The sequence below is a fragment of the Phaethon aethereus genome, assembly GCF_964289735.1.
Source record: "Phaethon aethereus genome assembly, chromosome: 1".
NCBI lineage: Eukaryota > Metazoa > Chordata > Aves > Phaethontiformes > Phaethontidae > Phaethon > Phaethon aethereus.
In genome coordinates, this window is record NC_138575.1 from 93,749,370 (window position 1) to 93,771,081 (window position 21,712).

A 21,712-nucleotide genomic window follows, 5' to 3' on the forward strand; every position below is an offset into this window, starting at 1 on the left:
CTCCCCAGGGGTACGTCTGTGGTGGGCGTGCGCACGCGCTGCGTGCATCGGAGTTTGCTGCTCACCCCTGTGAGGCTGCTCTTTGGGGGCTCCTAAAGAGTGCAACCCGCCCAGGTGTGTGCGTGCACCCCCCTCTGCCCTCCCTGGAGGAACACAGGGGACCCCGACGATGGCTGCCGTGCAGGGGCACCTTTTTTTTTTTTAAGAGCATAAAACACTGAAATAAAATGGATTATGAATGCGTAGTTCAAGAACAAGAGGTTTTGCAGAATAAGTAGTAAGAGCCTGACTCTGGGCTGGAAAGGACAGCCGGCCTGGCAGCAACCTACTCTCCACGGTACCTCTCAATCTGCAACCTCTCCTCAGGGTGCTATGCGGTAGCCATGATGGTAGCGGGTATTTAAGGTGAGTACCAATCGCCTGAAAACAAGGCAAGGCAAGACATCCCGCCCTGAGCAGCTCTCGGTCGCTCACTCCTGCAAGCATGGCAGGCAGAAGCGAGCGAAGAGCGTCTCCATACCCCATGGCCAACCCCTTCACAGACCACCAAAAATTTCTATTTAGGCTGCTATATGGTGCTTATTGTAACTACTTCTGTGGCTTACTTGGGTGCAGGTGCAACAGGAGATGTCCATCACAGATCAGAACCCCACATGTGCCCCATGACTCTCAGCTGTGCTCACAAGGGCCACAATTTAAACTTCAGGTCTAGCAGCAAAAATACGGGTTACTCAAGTTAGTAAAACCTTGAATGGTACCAGGCACCAAACTGAAGCCACCCAGAGCTAAAATCAGCAGTTCTTACGCTGAGTTTTACGTTGTAAAATGTGAACAAAGAAGAAACCATAAAACACTCTCCCCCATCGGAGGCAGCAACAGGCAGGACAGGCATCAGGTCACGCAGGAGTCGTCAAGCAGGAGAGCACAAAGGCCCATGGGGGAGAAGGTGAAACAACCTTCCATGAGGGAAAGCTGCCTGCCAGGAAGGCGAGGAAATGATGGAGGAGGCGGGTTTCACCAGCCGGCACAGCCCCGCTGCTCTGCAGGTGAGACCGCTCGGCTCGCGTGCTCCAGCGCACTCGCAGCAGCCGGACCTTAAAAAACCACCTCTCTCAGACTGCAACAAGGACAGAAGAAAGTCTTGGAGAAAACCTCGCTTCCCCCAGGTAACCTTCCCTGGAGTCCGTAGGAGATGGGCAGGCCAGCTACCCAGCTGGGCTCAGCTGGACCCCTCTGTGGGACTAAGCAGGAGCAGCTCCCCTGGGGGGAAGTGCACCTGGAGTCTGCCATATTGCAGCCTCTCTGTGGGGGACCGGGGTGACCTGGGGATCTGCTTCCCCAGGGTGGTCCTCTGTCCACAGCCGGGGTCAGCACAACCTCCTCAGGCTAGCAGCTCCTCTGGAAGAGGCAGCCTTACGCGGGACATGGTGGCGTTGGGTTAATGGTTGGAGTTGATGATCTTAAAGGTCTTTTCCAACCTTAATGATTCTGTGATTCTGAGATGGAGCTTGGCTTAAGCTTATTGCAGAACACAACCCTGTCTCAGTCACTGTTACTGACATGATGGTTTCTCAAGAACATCTAATCGACGCCAGCATTTTGAGGAAGGGTCAACAGGCTGCAGGCTGCTGATATGGTGATGCTCAGAAAACTACAAATAGGAATTGTGGACACCCAGAGGACGCTGGTACCAATCTGACTAGGTTCAGCCAAGTGTGCGATGGTTTGCTCACAGTGATGACAGGCTCCAGCAGGCTTCAGCCTGCAAACACTCCTGGCTGTGAGGTGTCTCACCTCCCCAAAAAAATGGGTGCATCAGTTCTGTCTCAGACCAATGCGAGTACCCCAAATCTGAATTAGCCTTTGACTGAACAACTGAAGTGAACTTTTCCTTATCTAATGGTAATAATGAATGAACATAGTTGTCGTCTCCTGGTGGTATCTTACCACCTGACCTACTGCCTTAGGAGGCAAAGGGAGGCTCACAAGGCTGCAGCCAATTCAAGGTATGAGGGATTCAAAAACAGTACTTCTTCAAAGTCAGCATCAGCTGCTACATACATCTTGCCGAATGACATTGAACAGGAAGAAGATACATCCCAGACCAATCCTGCCTTTCAATCTCAAATGCCACTGATCCATCTGCGCTCTGTTACTCTCCAAACAGTCAACCTCAACTCAAGACAGAGCAGTGACCTTTCTTGTTCTGCTTTCCTGGCATCACTCATGCCACCCTTCCTTGGTCTCACATCGCCTCAAGGGCCAGAACAAGAGCCCATCAGCTCTGATGCCAACTACACCTTTGTCTAACAGGGATACTCTTTCTCCCAGGCCCAAGCAAGGAATTCTCCTCAGCCTCCTTCATGATTCTGGCCACACATCAGTGAATCTCTTCCTGCCAGACACTGGTCTCATCTCTTCCCTGAACGCCTCTGGAAATGTGAGGCAAAGAAAAAGAAAACCCCTAGAGCCAATGAAGAAAATGAACATAGTTAAAAATTAATTTCAGTATAATGATTTAAGCATCTCAGTGAGACAAGCACCAGGCTGCTCTATGTTTGGCGATGTGAGGAAGACCTTTCTGGTTCCCTGCCCTAGGGACTCTTGTCAGGTTTAATAAGTCTTACCCCGCAGCTGTGAGCGTGGCAAATGCAACAGCACAAATAAAGGCTACTTTTCACTGGGCAGAAGCACACTTGCCACGGGACCATACGTCTCTTTCTGCCACCCTGTGCCATGGCTGAAGGGCCGTGATGCAGGTGGACTGCTCACCTTGCAATGCCTCAGCGGAGAGGCAGCAGCATTTCTGCCTGTCTGTGAGGGACAGGCAGAGGGAGGCAGGTGGATCGTTCATGTTGTTCATCAAGCATGATTCCCTTGAATGTTTGTGACGGCACTGGATGCAGGCAGCAGGAGAGTCAACTATCAAGGGTGAGTCCAGCACTCAATCCCCCTCAGCCTCGGGTCTGAAGGCCACCAGCATTACTCTGTAGCCTTTTGCCTTTGTGAGCAGGAGCATAGCAGCCACTGCTAAACTTCCTGAACAACAACAGAATGCTTCTTCCTCCTCAAGACATGCACAAAACAAGGGATGGAAAAAGGCACATGCCAGTGTCTTCTGAAGCTCAGTGTTGGCAATGCTACTTGTGGACATACTGCACAGCTCCCACTCCTTTCTTTGCTGGCCTTGCCAAATCCTAATCATCTTGTTTGCCTCTGCTCCTTCCTCTCAGATGCTCCATCTCCTGCTCCCTTCCTTGAAGATGGTGCATCTCTTTGAAGGCTTCGGCTGCCTGCCAGTCTCTGTGTTCTCTCCCACCCCAGTTCACTCAGCTTTGCCTGAGGAAAGCATCTGGCTTTCCTAAGGGTTGGTTTCCTCAGCTGTTTTTCGGCACATAGTAGGATTACATTTGACATTACATTGTAGATGGTTCCCTTCCAGACTGGGAAGGGGAGCATAAAAATCTCAGGAGATATTTGTAGCCTCAGCTCCACTGACTTCCTGCAAGATACCGGCTACATCACTTCAATACCTCCCCTGATCTCCTCATCAAAAGGCAAACCAGCCATTCTCCTGTGGAAGGAGGGAGCAACAGGCACAAAGCATTGCTACAAAGCCACCTTTGTGTCATGCTTTGCAATACATGCCCAGTACCTCAGAAAGGCAGTCAACTCAAGAGGGGAAGGTATCACACACAGAGCACTGGAATGGGTCTGGAAACTCTAGACAAGGACCTTGAAATCACTCCTTTTGTGAAGATCTGTGTTGGACCTTTACATCTAAGGGATGTAGTTTTTAGATCTTTTCTTGACCAACAATCTGGAAATCAACCTGCTCTGGCAAGTATGGATGGGCGAGATGCACCTTGTCCTGTAAAGCTGCAGGCGTGAACCGTAGCCATTGCCTTTCCCAGCTCACTGGCCATCCCCTTGGCCAGAAAATGCTTTACACAGCAGGGGAATAGGGAAGACAGGAAGCTGGCTAATCCTGAGCTGTCTAGTGGATCCAGATGCCCCCAATTATCATTTCTTTACATACGGCACTGTTGCCGCTATATAACTTCTTAAATTTTCAGGCTGAAGTTTGAAACAATGCTGGTTAACCAGATAACCCCTTCTCATCTAAACCTGCTCCTGAAAGAGCTCTTCAAGATGTTCAGACACACAGAGCTGCTGAACAGAGCAGGCTTCCTCTGAAGTTTTTGAAATGATGGGGGGTGAGCAAGGCCAGAAGCTGGAGAAGGTACGTCAGAAGCGTCACAGAACATCCCACTGTGTTGCACCTTCACTTGACCAGTTTAATTAAATCGTACAGATGACAGATGCAAAAGTAACCAGGCAGTTCATCATCACCTCACTGTGAGGCAGGGAAGGTATTGCCTTTCCCAGCCGCTATGCCACCAGGGAGGAGACCCTGCACTCTGACAGATGCCAAGCACACCTGCAACATCAACAGGGAAACAAGAACATTTTGCTGCAGGAAGATGTTAACCACTTTAGTGCCAGCACCAACTTTGCCAGTCTAGATACAACTTCTTAAAGGGATTTAACTTCATTCTCTTTCTGTTGGAAAAGTCCTATCATGCCTACAGATTGTGTTTAAGGTAGGATGGTAACACATCCTTCAACATCTTGAATAGTCTGGAGGAGTGCTGCATTAGCAGAAAAAAATGAAGTTTCTAGTGAATTATGTAGATTACCCCAGAGTACCACAAATAAGACCATTAAACTGGCCTGCACCATCATCTATTTTGTGTATGCCTTCCACATTACAGAGGAAACCTCTCTGAAATTACTGACAGGAAGGTTTAAACATTTTACTGGGGCTATTTTTTTTAAACAGCCCTTTGCCTGCCAACTCAGGTTATGAATCAAAAATCAACAGGGTTTGGGGAGGGAGAAAAAAAAGCTACCCAATGCTTAAAAGCACGTCTGAAACATACTTGGAGCTGATTTTTCTATGCATAAAAACCCCATAATCTGAAAGCCCTCTGGACCCAAGAGATGTAGAAATAAATTGAAGTCTCTGCTGGAACACTTACAGTCTTGGGCAGCTCCTGCAATCCTACAGAGCCACAGAAGGGCAGAGCTAGAAATTGTCAGACAGCTTCTCCTGGACACCGTGTCCTAGTAATTCAGAGGATGGATGGGTGAATGTATGGGGGAAGAAATGACATACCTGAAGGAGAAAACATTTTTGTGATAACCCAATGTGATTTTTTTTTTCCTTAACACATTTTAAATCATATTTAATCAATCATGAAACTGCTAAAGAGTCTGCAATATTAAAATAGCACTGCAAGGAGTTAAGTTACTGAGCAGAATACTGATGAAGTGGTCAGAAAGGCACAGGACTTAACTCACGGCCCTGCCAGTTATTCTCCTCAGAAACAGAAGAGTGTGAAAGGTTTTTCTTTATCGAGGTTACACTAAAAGTTGCTAAGGGACAGATGTTCAAGGTTCAAGGTTCTAATGTTTTTGTAACCCACCATCTCTTTTGTGTTCTGCTCTGCTCTTTTTGCATTCTGCCATTTGGAGATGACGGTAGTCAAGGACATTTTTGCAGTCTTCTGTGCTAAAGTAAAGTTAATTTAGCACAGAAAATTTTTCCACTCCTCATTCATTTCAATTTTCACTTCTCCATGAAAAGTTTATGTAAAGTTTAAAAAGTAAAAGTTTATGTTATGAAAAGTTTATGTTTTATTCATGTAGTTTTCTTCCCCATATTAGGGCAAGAATTCTGTTTTTGAAAGAAATTAGATCTCTGCTTGGAAATAAAATAAAAAACTTTGTAAGTTAGCATGAAAAATGTGGCTTAATTTTTACAATGTGAACTAGGAGGACTGACAGGTAGGACCGAAAACTTGTGTAAATACAACACATTAAGGTTGTTTCAGGGTTAGTGCAGTTCTTTACCATGTGTGTTAGATAATGAGTATATGTACCTGATGAAATTTTGCCCAATAGGAAATTGTTCACTTTGTGCAGCTCTGGTACACACATGGACACACACACACACGCTAAGCAGAGAACCGTAACAGGAAAACCTAATCAGTATGACTGGAGAATGAACAGGAAAGCAGCAGCAGAAATAAAGACTGGAAGGCCAGAAGGAAGAGCAGAGGGGTTGCTGAGAATGGCATGTTATTGGCACTTAGCTTAGCAGGTCACTGAGATCCCAGTACAGATACATGCAGCTTCTCAGGACACCCAAGTTGGGAGATTAAAAAAAAAAAAAAAAAAAGATTCTAATGGTTCACAGAGGTGGGACAAGATGGGGAGACTGATCACAGCTAGCTCCCAAAGGATACAAAATGGCACTTCCAAAACTAGCAATAAGGCAACCAACCTAAGAAGAAAGCAGGCAATGCAAGGACGACACAGTAGTTAGCAACCCTTATCCTCCACATCTTCACAGAGCATCCCTGACAGACCTCTTGGACACAAGCATCTTGGTGCCTGAATGCCAGGCAGACTCATACATTTTGGTGATTGTAAGCATGTGGATTCAAAAATGTGAGCGAAGGAGAAGTTTTAAAATAGTCACTGTCCCCTCCCATAAGGTTTTGCATTACAACAATATAGAAAAAGACACTGCAGAAACAAGCATTGCAAGGTCCCAGCACTACCATCATATCCTGCATTCCTCTTGAAAGAAGCACAAAACATTTATGTTTCATTAGAATTCCCTGTCCTGTAAAATGGGTGGATCCTGAAAATGTCAGGCCTGCTACCTTCACACTGTATACCCAGACCATCTCCAAGCTGCCCAGTGCTGCATCAACATCAACAATCATAACATACTTCTCAGAGTGAGGACATCAGTCCTGCATTTTATATAGTTTATGGGGCTGAATTATTCCCCATAATCTCCATTTAAAGACAACAGTAAAGCAGTCTTTAAACAATTTCTTCAGGAGCCTGTGGAAAAGAAATGTAGTTACTGCAACACTGGAATGGCAGAAAGGACTCTGACACCACTGTGTTATCTGCCCAAAGAAACAGTGATGTACAGGCATTGCTGACAGGGAAGTTAAAACCTCCTTACCCTCTCTGGTAAAGTCATTCTGATGTCAGATATTCAAATCTTAAAGCGTTAAAGAAATGGTGAAGAGCAAACTGCAAATTAATACTTAATTGCTTTAAGGCCAGCAACTGTAACTATTATTTTTTTAAGCTTAATTCAGGTAAGTAGAGTTCTTATGGGGAAAGGAAGCGTTCTTATGGGGTGTCTTTAGACCTGGAAGTGTTGTTATGGCTTCTTTTGAACCAAATTATCTGGACCCCTGCTCCGTGACAGGATCCTACTCCTAGATGAGTCACTGTCCTTCATCAGGCTGCTATGTCAAGTTTCTGGAAGACATCACCTTGAGCATTGCACTAAGCTCTCTCGTATACCACCTCTGTCACACATTGAGGAGCCAGTGTAATGAATAGTAAAACTTTTTTATTGTTGCTTTGTAACATAAAATGAATAAATCCAGGATTCCGAAGTAAGTGGCATAAAAAAACCTGAGAGGAATGTGACATAACTAAGTCATATTTTAAAACAAGGAGCCACAAGAACCTTTTCCAAACACCTTTTCCTGCATCTCTTCCAGAGCTCCACCTCACACTGACATTTGTGTAGCCTGCTATTTGACCAGTGCTAGGACAGCTGGAAGGAATGGTACATTTATCATCATCCACATGCTAGTGCGGGAGTGAAATCTTAGTCCATACAGGTGAAAGGGTACAGAGTCAAAACAATACCTCTACAGCAGGACATGGATTAAACACTTTCTCTTCCTTCTGGCTCTAATGTCACAGAGTAGGACTTCTGAAGCAGGGGTTTTCAAGGCCAGGCTAAAGTGGAGGGCCTCCTCCTGGCCCAGAGAACATTCCGCACTGCAGGCAGCCTGAGAGAGAAGTAAACACACAGTCCCTTGTGCCACTGAACACAGAAGCTCTTCCAGTCAGTTCCTTTCAAGGACACTGATGCTGGCAGTGGCCACAAGGAACAGTGTGTTAGACTGAGGCAGGATCCCTCATCAAGGAGCTGCATGATGGGACAACCACACCACTGTGATTTTCTAGAAAAATAATTACCTGTAATATGCATTGGGTATGGAATGAGAGACCTGAACAGCTGCTGAGCCTCCTGTCAGCAGCTGGATTAATTTTAAACACATGCCTTGCTGCTTCTTCAATCACAAGTTCAATAATTCTGTCCATCCACATGGAAAACCACCAGTAAGCAACCAAAACCAAAGCTATCCACACTGGTCTTGTGAGCTGTTCAAGCTCCTCCATACCCTGAGGATGCACCAAGCCAATTAACTGAAAGGGACATTTGAATAAGAACTTCCTCCCCTACCAGGAAGTGAGATCTTCTTCAAATATCCCTTTCAATTCCCTCCACGAAGGCAGGCATTTTACTACCAACAGATCCAGGTGACACTGTTGGCAGTCCACCTTACATGGTCCCATTGGATAAGGATGTAGCCTGCAACATCCTCTGAACTCACTGGCCTGGCTTTCCATTTTCTGGGTCTTGAAGCGCCTGTCTGAATACAAGCTTTTTTAGCTGATCCATCTTATTGTCTCTTAAGGCATCCCGTATGGCACTGAAGAAACTGAAGTAGTGCTGGAAGTTGTGCATCATGAGCAGGACACCGGCCAACAGCTCATTGGTGATGAGGAGATGATGGACATAGGCGCGAGTATGCCTCTGACAACAGTAACAGGTGCATCCTTCCAGCAAAGGACCAAAATCATCTTCGTATCTAAGGAAGAAGCAATGTTGGATAACGTCAAAGGTAAGGAGACCCATTCAGGCAATAAAGAGTATCCAGATACTACACGGCTGTTTGCAGGGACCTAAGCCTTGAAGTCCTGAGGGCCTGAATCCAGCTGCTATAAGATGTGTTGACACATATGACCAGCACCACTGGCACAAAGGACTTCAAATATCATGCCAGAACTCACTACAGAGCCAAAAGGCCCTACATCTAAGTCAAAGGGTAACTCTGACTACATCACAGCTAACAGCAGAAAGAGGCCTTATCTGTGCCTTCCCTGGCAGAAAAGCTGCAGCACAAGACATGCCTCACTAGCTATCACACAGTCTATGAAGGAGGAAGCTATCGGAAACAATCTACTGTGAGATGCACCATTCTTACAAAGTGGAGAGAGGATGGAACAAGGCAATACAGTTTTCTACTCAGGCAGCCTAGCAGTAGCTGTGGAAAAGAGAAGGAAGGACAGGTGGTAACACTGGCCCAAATTTTTCTGAAGTATCCAGAAATTGCAGAATTGCTCTGCAGCTGCCCAAACCGAGTCAGAAAGTGGAGGCTCTCCACTGTTCAAATAAAATCTAGCCTCTCAAGATGACCCAAATTAGATGCGGAAGACTAAAATGATCCCCAGACAATCTTTCTGAACCTACTGTCTTTCAGCTGGAACATAGTTATGACCAGAGTATGTCTGCTGGATAAATGATCAGAAAATCCCTAGCTTTAGGTCAGGCAAAAAGCCATTTTAGTCATACACTGTTGCCTGATAACAAGCTAAAACACTTGTCCAACACTCTCCATTCAATCTCCAGAAGTACTTTCTTCAACATCTTCATGTTTTACGAAGTCTCCCATCCAGCTACTGACCACGTGCAAGCAAATACAGAGGTCAAAAGCATCATATTTAGTGATACAGCTGCAGGCACCCTCCTCACAAACTCATGTACCTTTTGTCCTTCAGAAATATCTCAAATGGTGTCACTTCTGGGCCAGTTTTGGAGACTTCATCCTGGTCTTCTTCAGTACCATTCTTCTCCAGGTCCCGGGCCCCACTTTGTTTTAAAACTGTTTTAAATAAAAGGTCAACAGCCTTTTATGAACAGACAGCAAGGGCAGAAGAAGAGTAGCAAGCTTACAGTAGGTATTTCTACTATTCTCTTGCCGGCTGAAAACTCCTGCCACAAGTTTCCAACTCCTCCCTGTAGTAAGCAACTATTTTTCTTTAATTGTCATAGGTTAGTTAACACAAATGCAATTTTAGATGATTAAAACAGCAACAGACAAGCGAAAACTAATCTACTAAGCCTAATGAAGAGTTAGAGCTGAAACAACAGTATAATTTTTTGCTGCTCAACTGAGCTCAATTCTTAATGTCAAAAATATTCCAGTCTGAACTGCATGCTGAATAGAATGCAGTCACCTGAACAAATTGATTTTATTGAGATTTTGTTACAGTAGACAAGCAACTCATCTGCATTTGATCATTTTGCCTTCCATGCGGTCATCAGGGTCAGAGATTTAGATGTGCTTTTTTTTTTAAACAATGGGAATAAAAAGAGTCTGGTAGCACTGATGCAGAAGATATAAATTCCACATGTACCTTTTCAGCAGTCTATCTTAAAAATAAAAAATCATCTCATAATTTTGTAGGTTTGCATTCTTACGTCTGTTTTTAAGCAGGAGATGTATCTGGAAACATCAATATTACTATTTGCAAAATCCATGTCTACTAAGTGTTAATCAGTCACAGAACAAAGAGATTGTCCTTACTTAGAATTTTATGATTTAAGAATAAGGTGAAACAAGGTAAAGAACAAACAAAGAGAAGGGTTAAAAAAAACCATAGCAGCAAGCACAAAGAAACAAAATGTTCTGTTCTATTCAGCTGGTTTTGAATTATCCAGGCATGAAAAGCTGCTGGGTTCTACCCAGGAGAAAAAACGTAAAACGCTTTTCTGTATTAACCACATTTAATAGGCTAAAACAAGATGTGCTTGAAACACATTTCATAGAGGCTTTAATGGGCAATACACATGCTCCCATATCATAGCATAATGAGGTAACGAGTTATGAACATCTCCTTTTTGTTTTGGTATGAACTGATGAATGCAAGGACAGAGAGGAAAGCTGACTAAAGAAATGGGATCCCTAACTTTTGTCAGCTAGAAAGAAAAAGAGACTTAAAAAATATGTTATTAAAACAGACACATATTCAGTTAATTATAGATATCAAGGATCTTAGATCTCTGCTTAAGAGGTCCAGCATTCACTGCTAATGGTAACAGAAAATTTGCCAATGGTGTTGAACAAAAACCCCTCTATTCAGTAACTGTTTAAGGAATACTTGAGCATATTTTGGCTAATCAGACATTTAGATCCTAGGTTGAGGCCTCAGGTTCCCCTCAAGAGGTTTCCCATCAAAATACCCCACCTTCAAAAGCAACACTTGACAGTGGAATTACATTTTTTTCCAGTGGATACTGCACTTATTTCAGGAACAAAAACCTAAAATATAGGTTCCTCCAAACCATGAATTATGCTTGACACAATACTGGCTGATAGAGTAAAAATTATAATGACCCTCAAGAAACCTACCTGATGATTCTGGATCCAGGCAATAGTCATAACTGAAAATCAAGGCACAGCCTCGCTCTGTCACTTGGAAGGGAAAGAAGCTCTCAAAAATGTCCACTCCCCTTTCAATACACTCAAGGACCTCATCTGGTTTGCCTACGCCATGGATGATTCTGTAGAAGACACATAAGAAGACAAATCTAGAACATTCTGAGTAGAAGCAAAGAGGTACCTGAAGGAAAAGACACATGGAGCACGTGTAGCTTATTCCTGCAACTGCTAACTAGAAGGCAAGCGGGTACAACAGTCATCACTCAGAATTCTGTGTGCTTCCATTTCCCCACCTCCAACCTATCCAGTACATGGCAAGCTTTTCTTTATCTGCCATATGGAAGACAGCAATAATCTCTCATTTCCTGCAGAAAAACCTCATTCTGTTCATTAGGTTTGAAGTGATTTGGCTTCTTTCACACACACAGAAATACACTTAAGTTCAAAATTCACCTAACATCTATGCCACAGAACAGATATTTTCCTTAGTCATGTTTGTGCCCCAGGGAACTACCAGACACATAGACCCCTTTGCTTGGTAACTGTTTAGGAGACAGTCTAAAAAGACTTGATCAAGACCAGCAGAGACAGCAGTAGATGGCTGGTCAAAGGTACAAGTTCTTCAGGTGACAAACATTTCATATAGCGCTTGGAGAACTGCCTGGAGGAGAATGCACTAATGAGAAATGTCATTGGAAAAGAAAAGTTTCTCGCTTTATTCTTCCCACCTCTCTACATTCTTACCTGCTCAAACTATTTACCCAAAAACCTGGGCTGTAACATCTCCTGGGACATGGTATTAAGAGCCAGGAAGAGCCCAGCTGGATTGCCATCAATGGCAATAGAGATCCTGCTGTTAGCCAAATTTATCTGGCAGCTTCCCTGAGGGTGGGTGAAGCAGAAGAGAACAGAGCAGTGCCTGCTCTCCTGCAGGTGCATGGCTGGGCTGACAGCAAATGTAGGGCAATGATCTAAACAGGTAATTAGGAAAATACACAGGGGCTGATAAGTGAAGTCACAAGGTGCCATTTTTAGTCACTTTTGTAAGTATTCCAATTAAATTGATGAGCACAGAATAAGGATGGGAGAAGTTTACAGCATGAGTGTCTTACGTTTCAGGCTCTCATGGCAGGGAGAAAATTATTCTCAATAGTTAAAACAGTCGTTCTGCATATATAATCAAAACCCTTGCTGAAACTTCTCTTTGCACAGGTAAGGACAAACATTTGTTCTTGCAAGGGTTCTGACACTACTGAAAAGGAAAATAAATTTTACCAAGAGACTTCAGCATCTTTAGGTACATGAAAGGACTCCAAAGAGTACGTTCATAATAACCATTTCACCACCACACAAAAAGCAGGCGCTTCTTGTGTGAAGCACAGAAAGTGTTTGCCTTCTAAAGAATTTCATATTGGGGTAGAACACAGCTGCAAAACAACTTCTCCAGACAGAATGGCAAGGGTGACTCAGGAAAGCAGGATTGCCTGAAATTCACTTGAGGTACTTACAAGACCCTCCTAGGGCTTAACCAGCTTTCTTCCTACAAAGAGGTCAGAAACACCTGTCTTAAGCAGACAAGCAAACTATTTGATAGATGAGGCAGATACACTGGTAGCCACTAAGGTTAGCTGAGCAGATTGGACTCTAATGCTCCCAGAGGATCTTTTTAAGTAGCTCAACCAGACAGGATGGCAACAACACAGCAAGCCTTCTAATTGTCAGGAAAATTCAAACCCCAGGCACCGCTAAGCATGAACAAGCTGGAACACCAGACGCATGCTTTCACATTTAATTTCCTTTTGAACACCATTAAGTCAGAGCAATGCTCAGCTAGCAGAGGGCAGCACAGCTACAGAAAGGCAATAGGGCATGAGTCACTCTCTTCAGGAAATGATGAAAAAAGCACTCATACTACTTCTGTGGCAGCTGCTCTTGTAAGAGTAACCCATGCGAAAGCCAGCAAGCTCAACCCAATGCTAAGGAACCCCTCCAGTTCTGAACCACTAGCATATATTAGCACTTATTTTCTGGAAGTCTTTAGGTACTGTTAGTCATTTAGAAGAGTCAAGAATGCTGCCACTCCTGTCCAGTCTCTGGCACGGATCAGATGGGCATAACCAACAACTCAGAATACACAACGATCCCCACACTACGCCAGTCCAAGCAGAGAATACAATAGTTTTGGGCCAGGCTGCCCCAGCTCTGGTAGTTCACAGGCTCAGTGCCTCTGGTACTAGGTCAGAGCTGGCTGCTGTAAGATGGTGTAAGTGATGACTGGTTCTGTCAGCACCCCTCCCTGCTCTCCTCCAGTTCAGACTGGAGAGAACTAGAAACATGACAGTTTCTGAGAAGAGGTCCCTGTAAAATAGGTTGATACTAATACTCTCGTTGGAGCTGAACTTCAAGTAAGTCATGGCCTCAGAGGCCAAATGCAAGCAGCCCAGACATATCCTACCTGTAATTCTTCTTAAAAAAAGTAAAGACAAGTTGAACTAAAATCTTGATTATTCTCCAAATGTGAGAAACCCACAGTGTGCGCACAGCATGGTCTGAGTTGCAGATACAAATTGAAACTAGGGTTGATGACTGCAGCCTGACAGTGGCAGAATTTATGCAGCCTGGCACACACATGTAGCTGTGCAATACAGTGATTATTTTCTACAGTCATATTGCACAGCAGCCTGTAGGCACTCCTCATAATAGGACAGATGGACTTCTTGGGATGTTGCCCACACAGCTTACCTTGGTTTATCCTCTGGCAGCTCTGCTGTGACAGAAGCTATCAATTTCAACTTGGTCTCCTTGGCCATGGCACATCCCTGGAAGCCATCTAGCAGAAAGCCACCCACAGGTCGCTTGGCAGTCTCCCTGGCAGATCTGAGCCTCTCTTCCAAGATATCTCCACCTTCAATTGCCCCAAACATCACACTTCCTTGTAGTTCCTGGCCCAGGAGAAAGCTACAAGTGTTAAAGCATGCTCTGCCAAAGACACACAAGACATCTCACAGCCCAGACTCCAGATTTCTGCTACTTAAGCCCCACATTCCCAGGAACTTGCCAGAGTCAGTCACAGTGTTTCATCCCATGTAAGATAAGCCCCTAGACAACACTGTGAAGCCCAAGTGTAAGGTAGAAAAGGATTAGGAGAGACAAGGTTCTGCTCCTTACCTTGACACTAACTCACTGAGAATTTTGGTGCCATTCTTCCCACCTCCCTATAGAAGGCAATAACCACAAATGATCTTTGTACATGGCTTTTTATAGGTGTCCCCTCAGCACTACATGTGTCAGTGCAGACCACAAAGCAGGTGCCATTATCCTGGCTGTCAGATACCAGATCTCAGAATGAATTGGCTTTCAGGGGATACCAATATCAGCTCCTGTCACCCATTTTCCTTTGTACTACAGACTCAGATAATATGTTCCCTTTCATGGAGAGGAAGGGAAGTTTCAAACCTGAAAATGAAGAAATAAAGAACAGCACTGGCAAATTCTAGCAAGTCTTCCCTCACTTGGAACTGAGGGGACTTCAGAGCAAAAGGATGGGTTGTCTCAATCTGAATGAGAAGATCCTACTTTGTCCATGTATACAGCACGAAGGTAAGTGAAAGAAATGCACTACAGTCCAAAAGCAGAAAAAAATAAAAAAAAGTGGTTCTGCACAAGTAGAGATCAGTGTCCTGGTGCAGGAGGCAAGTTAAGAAGAGAGTGGTAGGAGGAAAATTCACTGCACTACTGGTTATACCTTGTCCAGGACGAGGGCATTCTCTGATACATATGTGTGACATGATTTCCTACTAAATCACATCCTGGGACTGGCCCAGGATGCAACACAGACCACAAAGTAGCTGCAGTGCTACTGCCCCAATATTTTTGGGACCTTACCGGTGATTTCTCTAGCAGCTGAAGGCATATATCGAGGAAGGAAAGTGACCTATCCACAGACTTCTTGGCCCTTTTTCTACCAACTTCCCCAGAAATGGTGTCTCCATCAGAGATGCACTGGAACCAGTCTGGCTGGATGGCCCGCTGCATGTCCATGAACTTGGAAGGTGTCACTTCCATGCGCCCTGAGCTTCCCCACAGCGACACTGCCTGTCAAGGAAGAATAGGGATGAACGCTAGTTGCAAAGGTTAACAAATCTCAAGGGTCAAAGGGAGAAGGAATCAGTCTAGTGAAATATCAGATACAGGAATGACAGTTCACAGATAATCTCTCCAGGAGCATGGCTCAGATAATCAGCTGCACTTGGCACAATGAGTAAAAGGAGATAAATGACTGAATTGGGATTTCTGGGATACTCTTTGGTGAAACCATCACACTCAACACAGTGACTTGCTTGGAAGTCTCAGAGATAGAGCAGCTGGCCTATCATCACAAAAATTAGTGGCAGAATTGGAAAAAGAAATTAAAAAGGAAAGACTTAATTCCTATCAAACTTATGTTGTCATCTCATGAAATCAGCAAAGGCTGCAAAGGGCAATACAGTTCACTAATTTGCTATGCACAATGCAAAACCAAAAAAGTACTTCCTCTTCTAAGCAGTGAATTCGTATCACCCATGTGAATATCTGTGTATATATAAAGCGCACAGACACACTGGGAAGAATACAAAAGGTTGTTAGGCAATTTAATCTCAGAATCCAATGTTATTTTAGGTCCCAATTCCAGCCACTTAAGAAGGGATTTAAATACCAAGTACAAAAGAAATACACAGCTTTCAAACTGAGCAACATAAGAAATGGCAGGTACTCATTAGGATTGTAAACACAGGTCTCCTCAGTCACTTCAGACACTTTCCATTCTGTGTGCGCACATGGGCCCCCATCTTCCATCATTACTCCATGCCACCCTCAAAAGATTTTAAAGCAAGACAAAAGGCCCTGCACAGAGAGGTTGCATTCCCTGAACACCTCTGGGCTAGGAGATGTCACCATCCAACTCACTCAACATTCAGATTCACAAAGTGTTACTGCAGTCACTGCAACTACTTATGCTACCATGCTTCTTCCTGTCCTGCAGGATCTGTAATTAACCTGAGTGCAGCTTGGCAATTGCTTTTGTTGTATTATTGTTAGACTTGTGATGCTGCTGCAAAATTTTAAAGGGATATTCAAGAAAGTTAAGCATTGAGCTTGAGCCCTTTAGAAGTTAGTTCTTTTCATCTGCAACTCCATTAGTGCTTTTTTAAATGAGGAATGGTTTTCAGCTCTCAGAAATAGCTTATAGCTTGAAGTGTTATGAGGACTTTTTGGGGCTTGAGGGTTTAAACACATTCTCCTAGCCTGTGCCAGACAGAGAGATTAAGCAGTGCAGTTCTCATGCATACTAATTCACAAATTGAGTTTGATAGCTGATGCAAAAAATATAAGCAGAACAAATATTTTTTTGTCTGTCTCGACAAAAATAGAAAAAAGGATTGCGCAAACACACCATGTCTGTTGCCCGTCTGTCCATCCATCCATTTCTCCTGATTACTACTTTTGGCCTCACCAGCCAGTTTCACTAAATTTGAGTAACAAAGAAACAGACAGAAGTTTCTAAAGTAACAGCATTTTTGTAAATTTCATATTAAAAAAAGCAACTCCAAAGGAGGGAGATCTCAAATTAGTACCTGCAGAATAAATGTAACAGAGCTGCTATACCTTGTTCTGCGGCAGCATGTTGGCCAATTAGTACCTGCTGCCTCTTAGGGGAGAGCATCAAGGAACAGCTGGTGAAGGCAGGCAGAGGGAAGTCAGAACTGTTTGAGCCAAAGGGCACAGAGCACAATCAAGTCTAGTTACCTTCATTCTGCTCTCCAGAGGAAAAAAGCCTCTTTAATAAATAAAACAGCCATGAGGCTTAGAGAACTGAGCGTTACCCCATGATTATTTAAATCCAGCCTGTGCCAGGCTTTCTGTCACAGAATCCAGAGCTTTCTGTCCCATTGTTTTCAAAAAGCTTTCATAAGTATTTGTCAGCACAGATGCAGCTGCCGAAGGCCTTGCAACAAGGTGACAAAAATCTTCACCAGCTTAAAAAAAAAAAACCAAACCAAAAAAGCCCAGTATCAAACCTGCAACACCCAGGCTTAGATTGCTGCTATCAACTCATAGCTGCACAACAGTGAGACAAACTTCAAGTAATTCCTTCCCTGCAGAGAGACAGGACCCAGCTTGGTTCCCAGCAGCAAAGAATATGCACTGCAAAAAACCAGTCTGGCAGTAGTTATCCTCTGTCATTCAGGGACCTTTCACCAAATGTGACCGTACCCAAACAGGCCTTGGACTGACCATATCTGAGCAGGTGCCAGGAGTGGCCCCTCCAGGCCAAAGCCGTGGTGGCAGCAGGTAGTGTGTGGATTGCATGGGGAACATGCGTGCTTGTGGGATGGAATGGGCCAACATCCACAAGACTACGCACTCCTGGATCACTGAGCCACCTTCCTGCAGAAATACTAATTTCTTCCCCTTTGTGGGCCTGTAGGAGACTGTAAACACACACATAGGGTTTCTGGTTTATTGCTTATCAGTGGCATCACCATAAGCGTATACAGCATATAAGCTAAAACACATGTTTTTTTCTTTTACTACCATATTAACCAGAACAGCATGAGAGCCCAGAGCTCTCCTTTCTATCTGAACTGACACAGTTCAGGAACTGTTCAGGGAACGCACTGCCAAGTAAGAAAATGTCCAGTTTTATTTATTTGGAGGTATGAGCATGTAAATGACACTCCTCTTTGTGCAAAGGTTTATTTTCCTATAAAGCATAAAAAACCCCACCTTGTGGCTGTCTAAGCACACCCACACAGATTGAGGGGAGGACTGGCAGCTTTCATTTGGGAACTTTAAGTGGATTCTTGCAAGTCTTTACAGTTACTGTACCTTGTTAGTGTTGTAGCCAGATGGACAGAGAGCGACTGGGTCATGAAGGGAGCAGTACAGCACTGCATCTGGCATACCTGGGAACAGAGCAACAGACACAGGGTAGTTTCATGAACCAAAACAAAGCCAATGCAAATATGTGGTTTGTAAATTTGCAAAAGGGAACAGGGTATTCTCACAAGTACATCCGTTCTGACAAAAAAAAGCAAAAAAATATTGTTCATTTCATCTCAGCACCAAAGAAGGCAGACTTGTTCCCCAGCTTTAACAGCTGCAGGGAAGAGAGCACAGCATCAGGACAAACAGTCAGATAATACCCTTTAGTTCTGCAAACTACAGAGCTCCTTTGAGATTCATTTACATTTCTTCTTGACTAATACTCTTGCCACTGGAATTTGCCAGACCCACCAGCTGACTCACTTGACCTCTCAACTGATACACTGGACACACCTGACATTTGACATAATCTAAACTGAGCAACAGCCTCAAGCCTAGAACTTTTAAGGAAGGACAAAATATAGTGAGAGAAGAGATCAGCTACAGAAATGAGAAATTTATTATCCCTGCCAGATTGGAGGTTTCAAATGTCATAAGAAAGCTAGATAGTATGTCTCAATGACATACGGTTTTCTCCTCACATATAGTCAGTGAAACTGGTGAAACCTCCAAGAAGTTTCGGATAAAAGGGACTTTCAAATTTTCTTGAAGGAGTAAGTTGTCCCAAGGCAATCAAAATTTATTGAAAGTTGGGTGCAAACTTCCTTTGGAAATCCAAGCCATAACTTTGCTTATGTAATGAAATGCAGGCCCAAAATCTTGATATGCTTTTTTAAAAAGAGCTTGGCTTGAGTATATAGGACAAAAATGCTAAAACATTTTTAAAAATTATAATAATTTATAGTATTGTATACATTAATAATATACATACAAAACATTCATAAGAATACCTCAGGTTTGATAAAAGTATTAGCAGCTCAAAGGTCTTTTTTCTTGCAAAGTCTGCTAGATTCCATACACACAGAACTGTCTATACATTACAGAAATTAAACAGACACGGCATCACTTCAAGAGGATTTACCCTATACCCAATGTAGCACAAGATGCAGAGACAAAGCATCCCAGAGAAGCAGCTTGTTGACTTGGCTGATCACCCTCCAGTTCTCTGAGCTACCTCCCCAGATATAAACATAGGCTTTCACACAGACATTCACACAAGATGCTAACTCTGCATTCACTGTGCACTCAGGTTCCTTCGCCACATAAGCCTGACAACAGCGGTCTTGGTTGCGTACTGCACATGGTCAGGCCTTTACTGATCTGTTATGACAACCAGAGGAAAAACTCAGGACAGTCACAAACACGGGAACTGCTGCTTTACTCATTCTTATCACCAAGGTGTTAAGATTTCATTCATGAACTGCTCCATGAATGGAGTACAGGGGCTGATGAAGATCACAAAGGCTTGGTGCAGTAGCTGAGGTCTACGGCAACACGGACTGTTCTGCTTTTGACTATCCGTAAGTTAAGTACATTCCTAAAACTGACTATTTAACATGGAAAAATGGAAGGAGAATACAGGAAGCAAGTACAGCCTGACCGATAAACTGACAGGAATAAAGAACAGGGAAAAAGTTAGCTTTTCCACCTGCTGTTTTGGCTCCTCAAAGCTCCTGCAAGTCCAACATGGGTCCTTCCTCTAACATCCTCTCAGAAGAGGAATAACTCGGGAGGCAGAAGCATCTGCCAGCTGAGAATGATTTGATGTGGGGTGCTTTACCTGTTTATTCTTCATACTGGACAAAGATTTCCCATTGGGAAATTCTCCTGTCAGGAAATCTTCATATGAAACTAACTGCTTTATGAGAATCAAAAAAGCCAGCTTGAGCAGAAAGATACTGTCAGGAAATACATGGAGAACACCATTTTCACAACAATTTCTAATTCTCCTCATCAAAAGAAGTCAGAAATTGCATTTGGCAAGATCCATTTGCAACAGTGACTGAGGGCTACAGTAAAACCTCTTTCAGTTCTAGTCTCAACTTTTGGGTTAAGACCATCCCAGTCAGTGCTGAAGCCCCCAAGGAGAAGTCTGGGTGCAGAAAAAGAGAAATAAAGCAAAACCACTTATTTCTGTAGCCTGTTTGAAAGATTTCTGGCCATATTACTAACAACATACTATTTCAAGTCTTCCTTAGTGCCACTTTGAGTAAGAAAATGCCTAAGTGTGGAAAGCCTATGCTCACATTTTTCTGCCTACTGTACTGCCTAAAGATGCACCAGTGGGATCCATCTATGTTATCTCTCCAGATATACAAGCAAACATACATACTTTACCTATAAATTTTGCAGCTCCTTCTTTATATTCTTCCAGGACCTCATGAAGTTCTGCCCTGCATCCAGATAGAGAAACACATTAACTAAACAAACAACTGTCAAGAAAGATCGGTGGTTTCATAACTGTTTCATTCTGTTTCCATACTTAGGTGTTGTGTGCATTTGGATTGGTTTAGGCACTGATAGTTGCCACCCAGCTATCAGGCAGCAAAGCAGGGACAGACGGAACTAAATGGCAGAGACACAGAGCTCAAGAATCACGGCTTACAAATCAGGACACTCATAATTCCGTGGCAAAAAGGCAGAGCTTTACCCACACTGACCTGTGACCATTGACTTAGTGGAGAGCATGAAGTAACACTGTGACTTTCTGGGGAGCATTACTAACGTGCATCACTCAAAAACTACACAGGTTAGAGAGGGGAGAGCTTCTAACAACCTTCATGATGTTAATCTTTCCTTTCACTTGCCACTTACTTACCTAACTAGTTTTGAGAGTCGGCTGCTTCTAAAGCTGATTATTCTGCTGGGAAGAAGACTAGGAAGTCGCTAAGAGGGGTTTGGCCAAATCACGCTCAAAAATTATGCAGCCCTCTAGGCCCCTTACCTTTACCTGCTTCCTACTAAGTCACTACACCTCCTTCCGACGGGGAAGCAACAAAGGGGCAACCGACTTCGACACTTCGCTTCGCGTCCGGGGAAGCGAGAAGCACGCCTGCCCCCCGCAGCGTTGCGGGGGCTCGCTGCGCCCCGCAGAACGGCCGCCCCAACCCGGCCGCGGTACTCACAGGGTGGGCAAGGTGAGCTGGGCCACGGCGGGGACGCCGCCGACCGCCTGCAGGGTGTCGGCAGTGAGGTGGGGCGCCGAGCCGGTCCGCGTGTAGAGCAGGCAGCCCGGCAGCGCCAGGGCGGCGGCCCCACTCCTGCCCAGGCCCGCCAGTGTCCCAAGCCGCCCGCAGCCCGCTCCGCACAGCTTCAGCTTCATCGTGGGCCCTGGAGCGCCGCTACTGGCGTGGGCTGCGTGGGGGAGGGGAGCGCGGGCCTCCCCGCTTCCCGTACCCGCCCCGATCACCTCACGCGGCATCATCAACGTGCGCCGGCGGGGAAGC

General features: G+C 44.4%; 1 protein-coding gene across 1 annotated transcript; it reads right to left on the reverse strand.

Moving 5' to 3' along the window:
- Window positions 1–8,302: 8,302 nt before the first annotated feature.
- Window positions 8,303–21,690, reverse strand: QTRT2 (queuine tRNA-ribosyltransferase accessory subunit 2; the record flags this gene model as incomplete). The annotated part of the gene is made up of 8 exons (XM_081998731.1): window positions 8,303–8,765; window positions 9,722–9,839; window positions 11,370–11,521; window positions 14,142–14,341; window positions 15,285–15,494; window positions 18,270–18,346; window positions 20,604–20,659; window positions 21,392–21,690. The coding sequence occupies 8 exons, from the start codon at window positions 21,688–21,690 to the stop codon at window positions 8,504–8,506; spliced, it is 1,374 nt and encodes a 457-aa protein (XP_081854857.1). The 3' UTR covers window positions 8,303–8,503.
- Window positions 21,691–21,712: the final 22 nt, after the last annotated feature.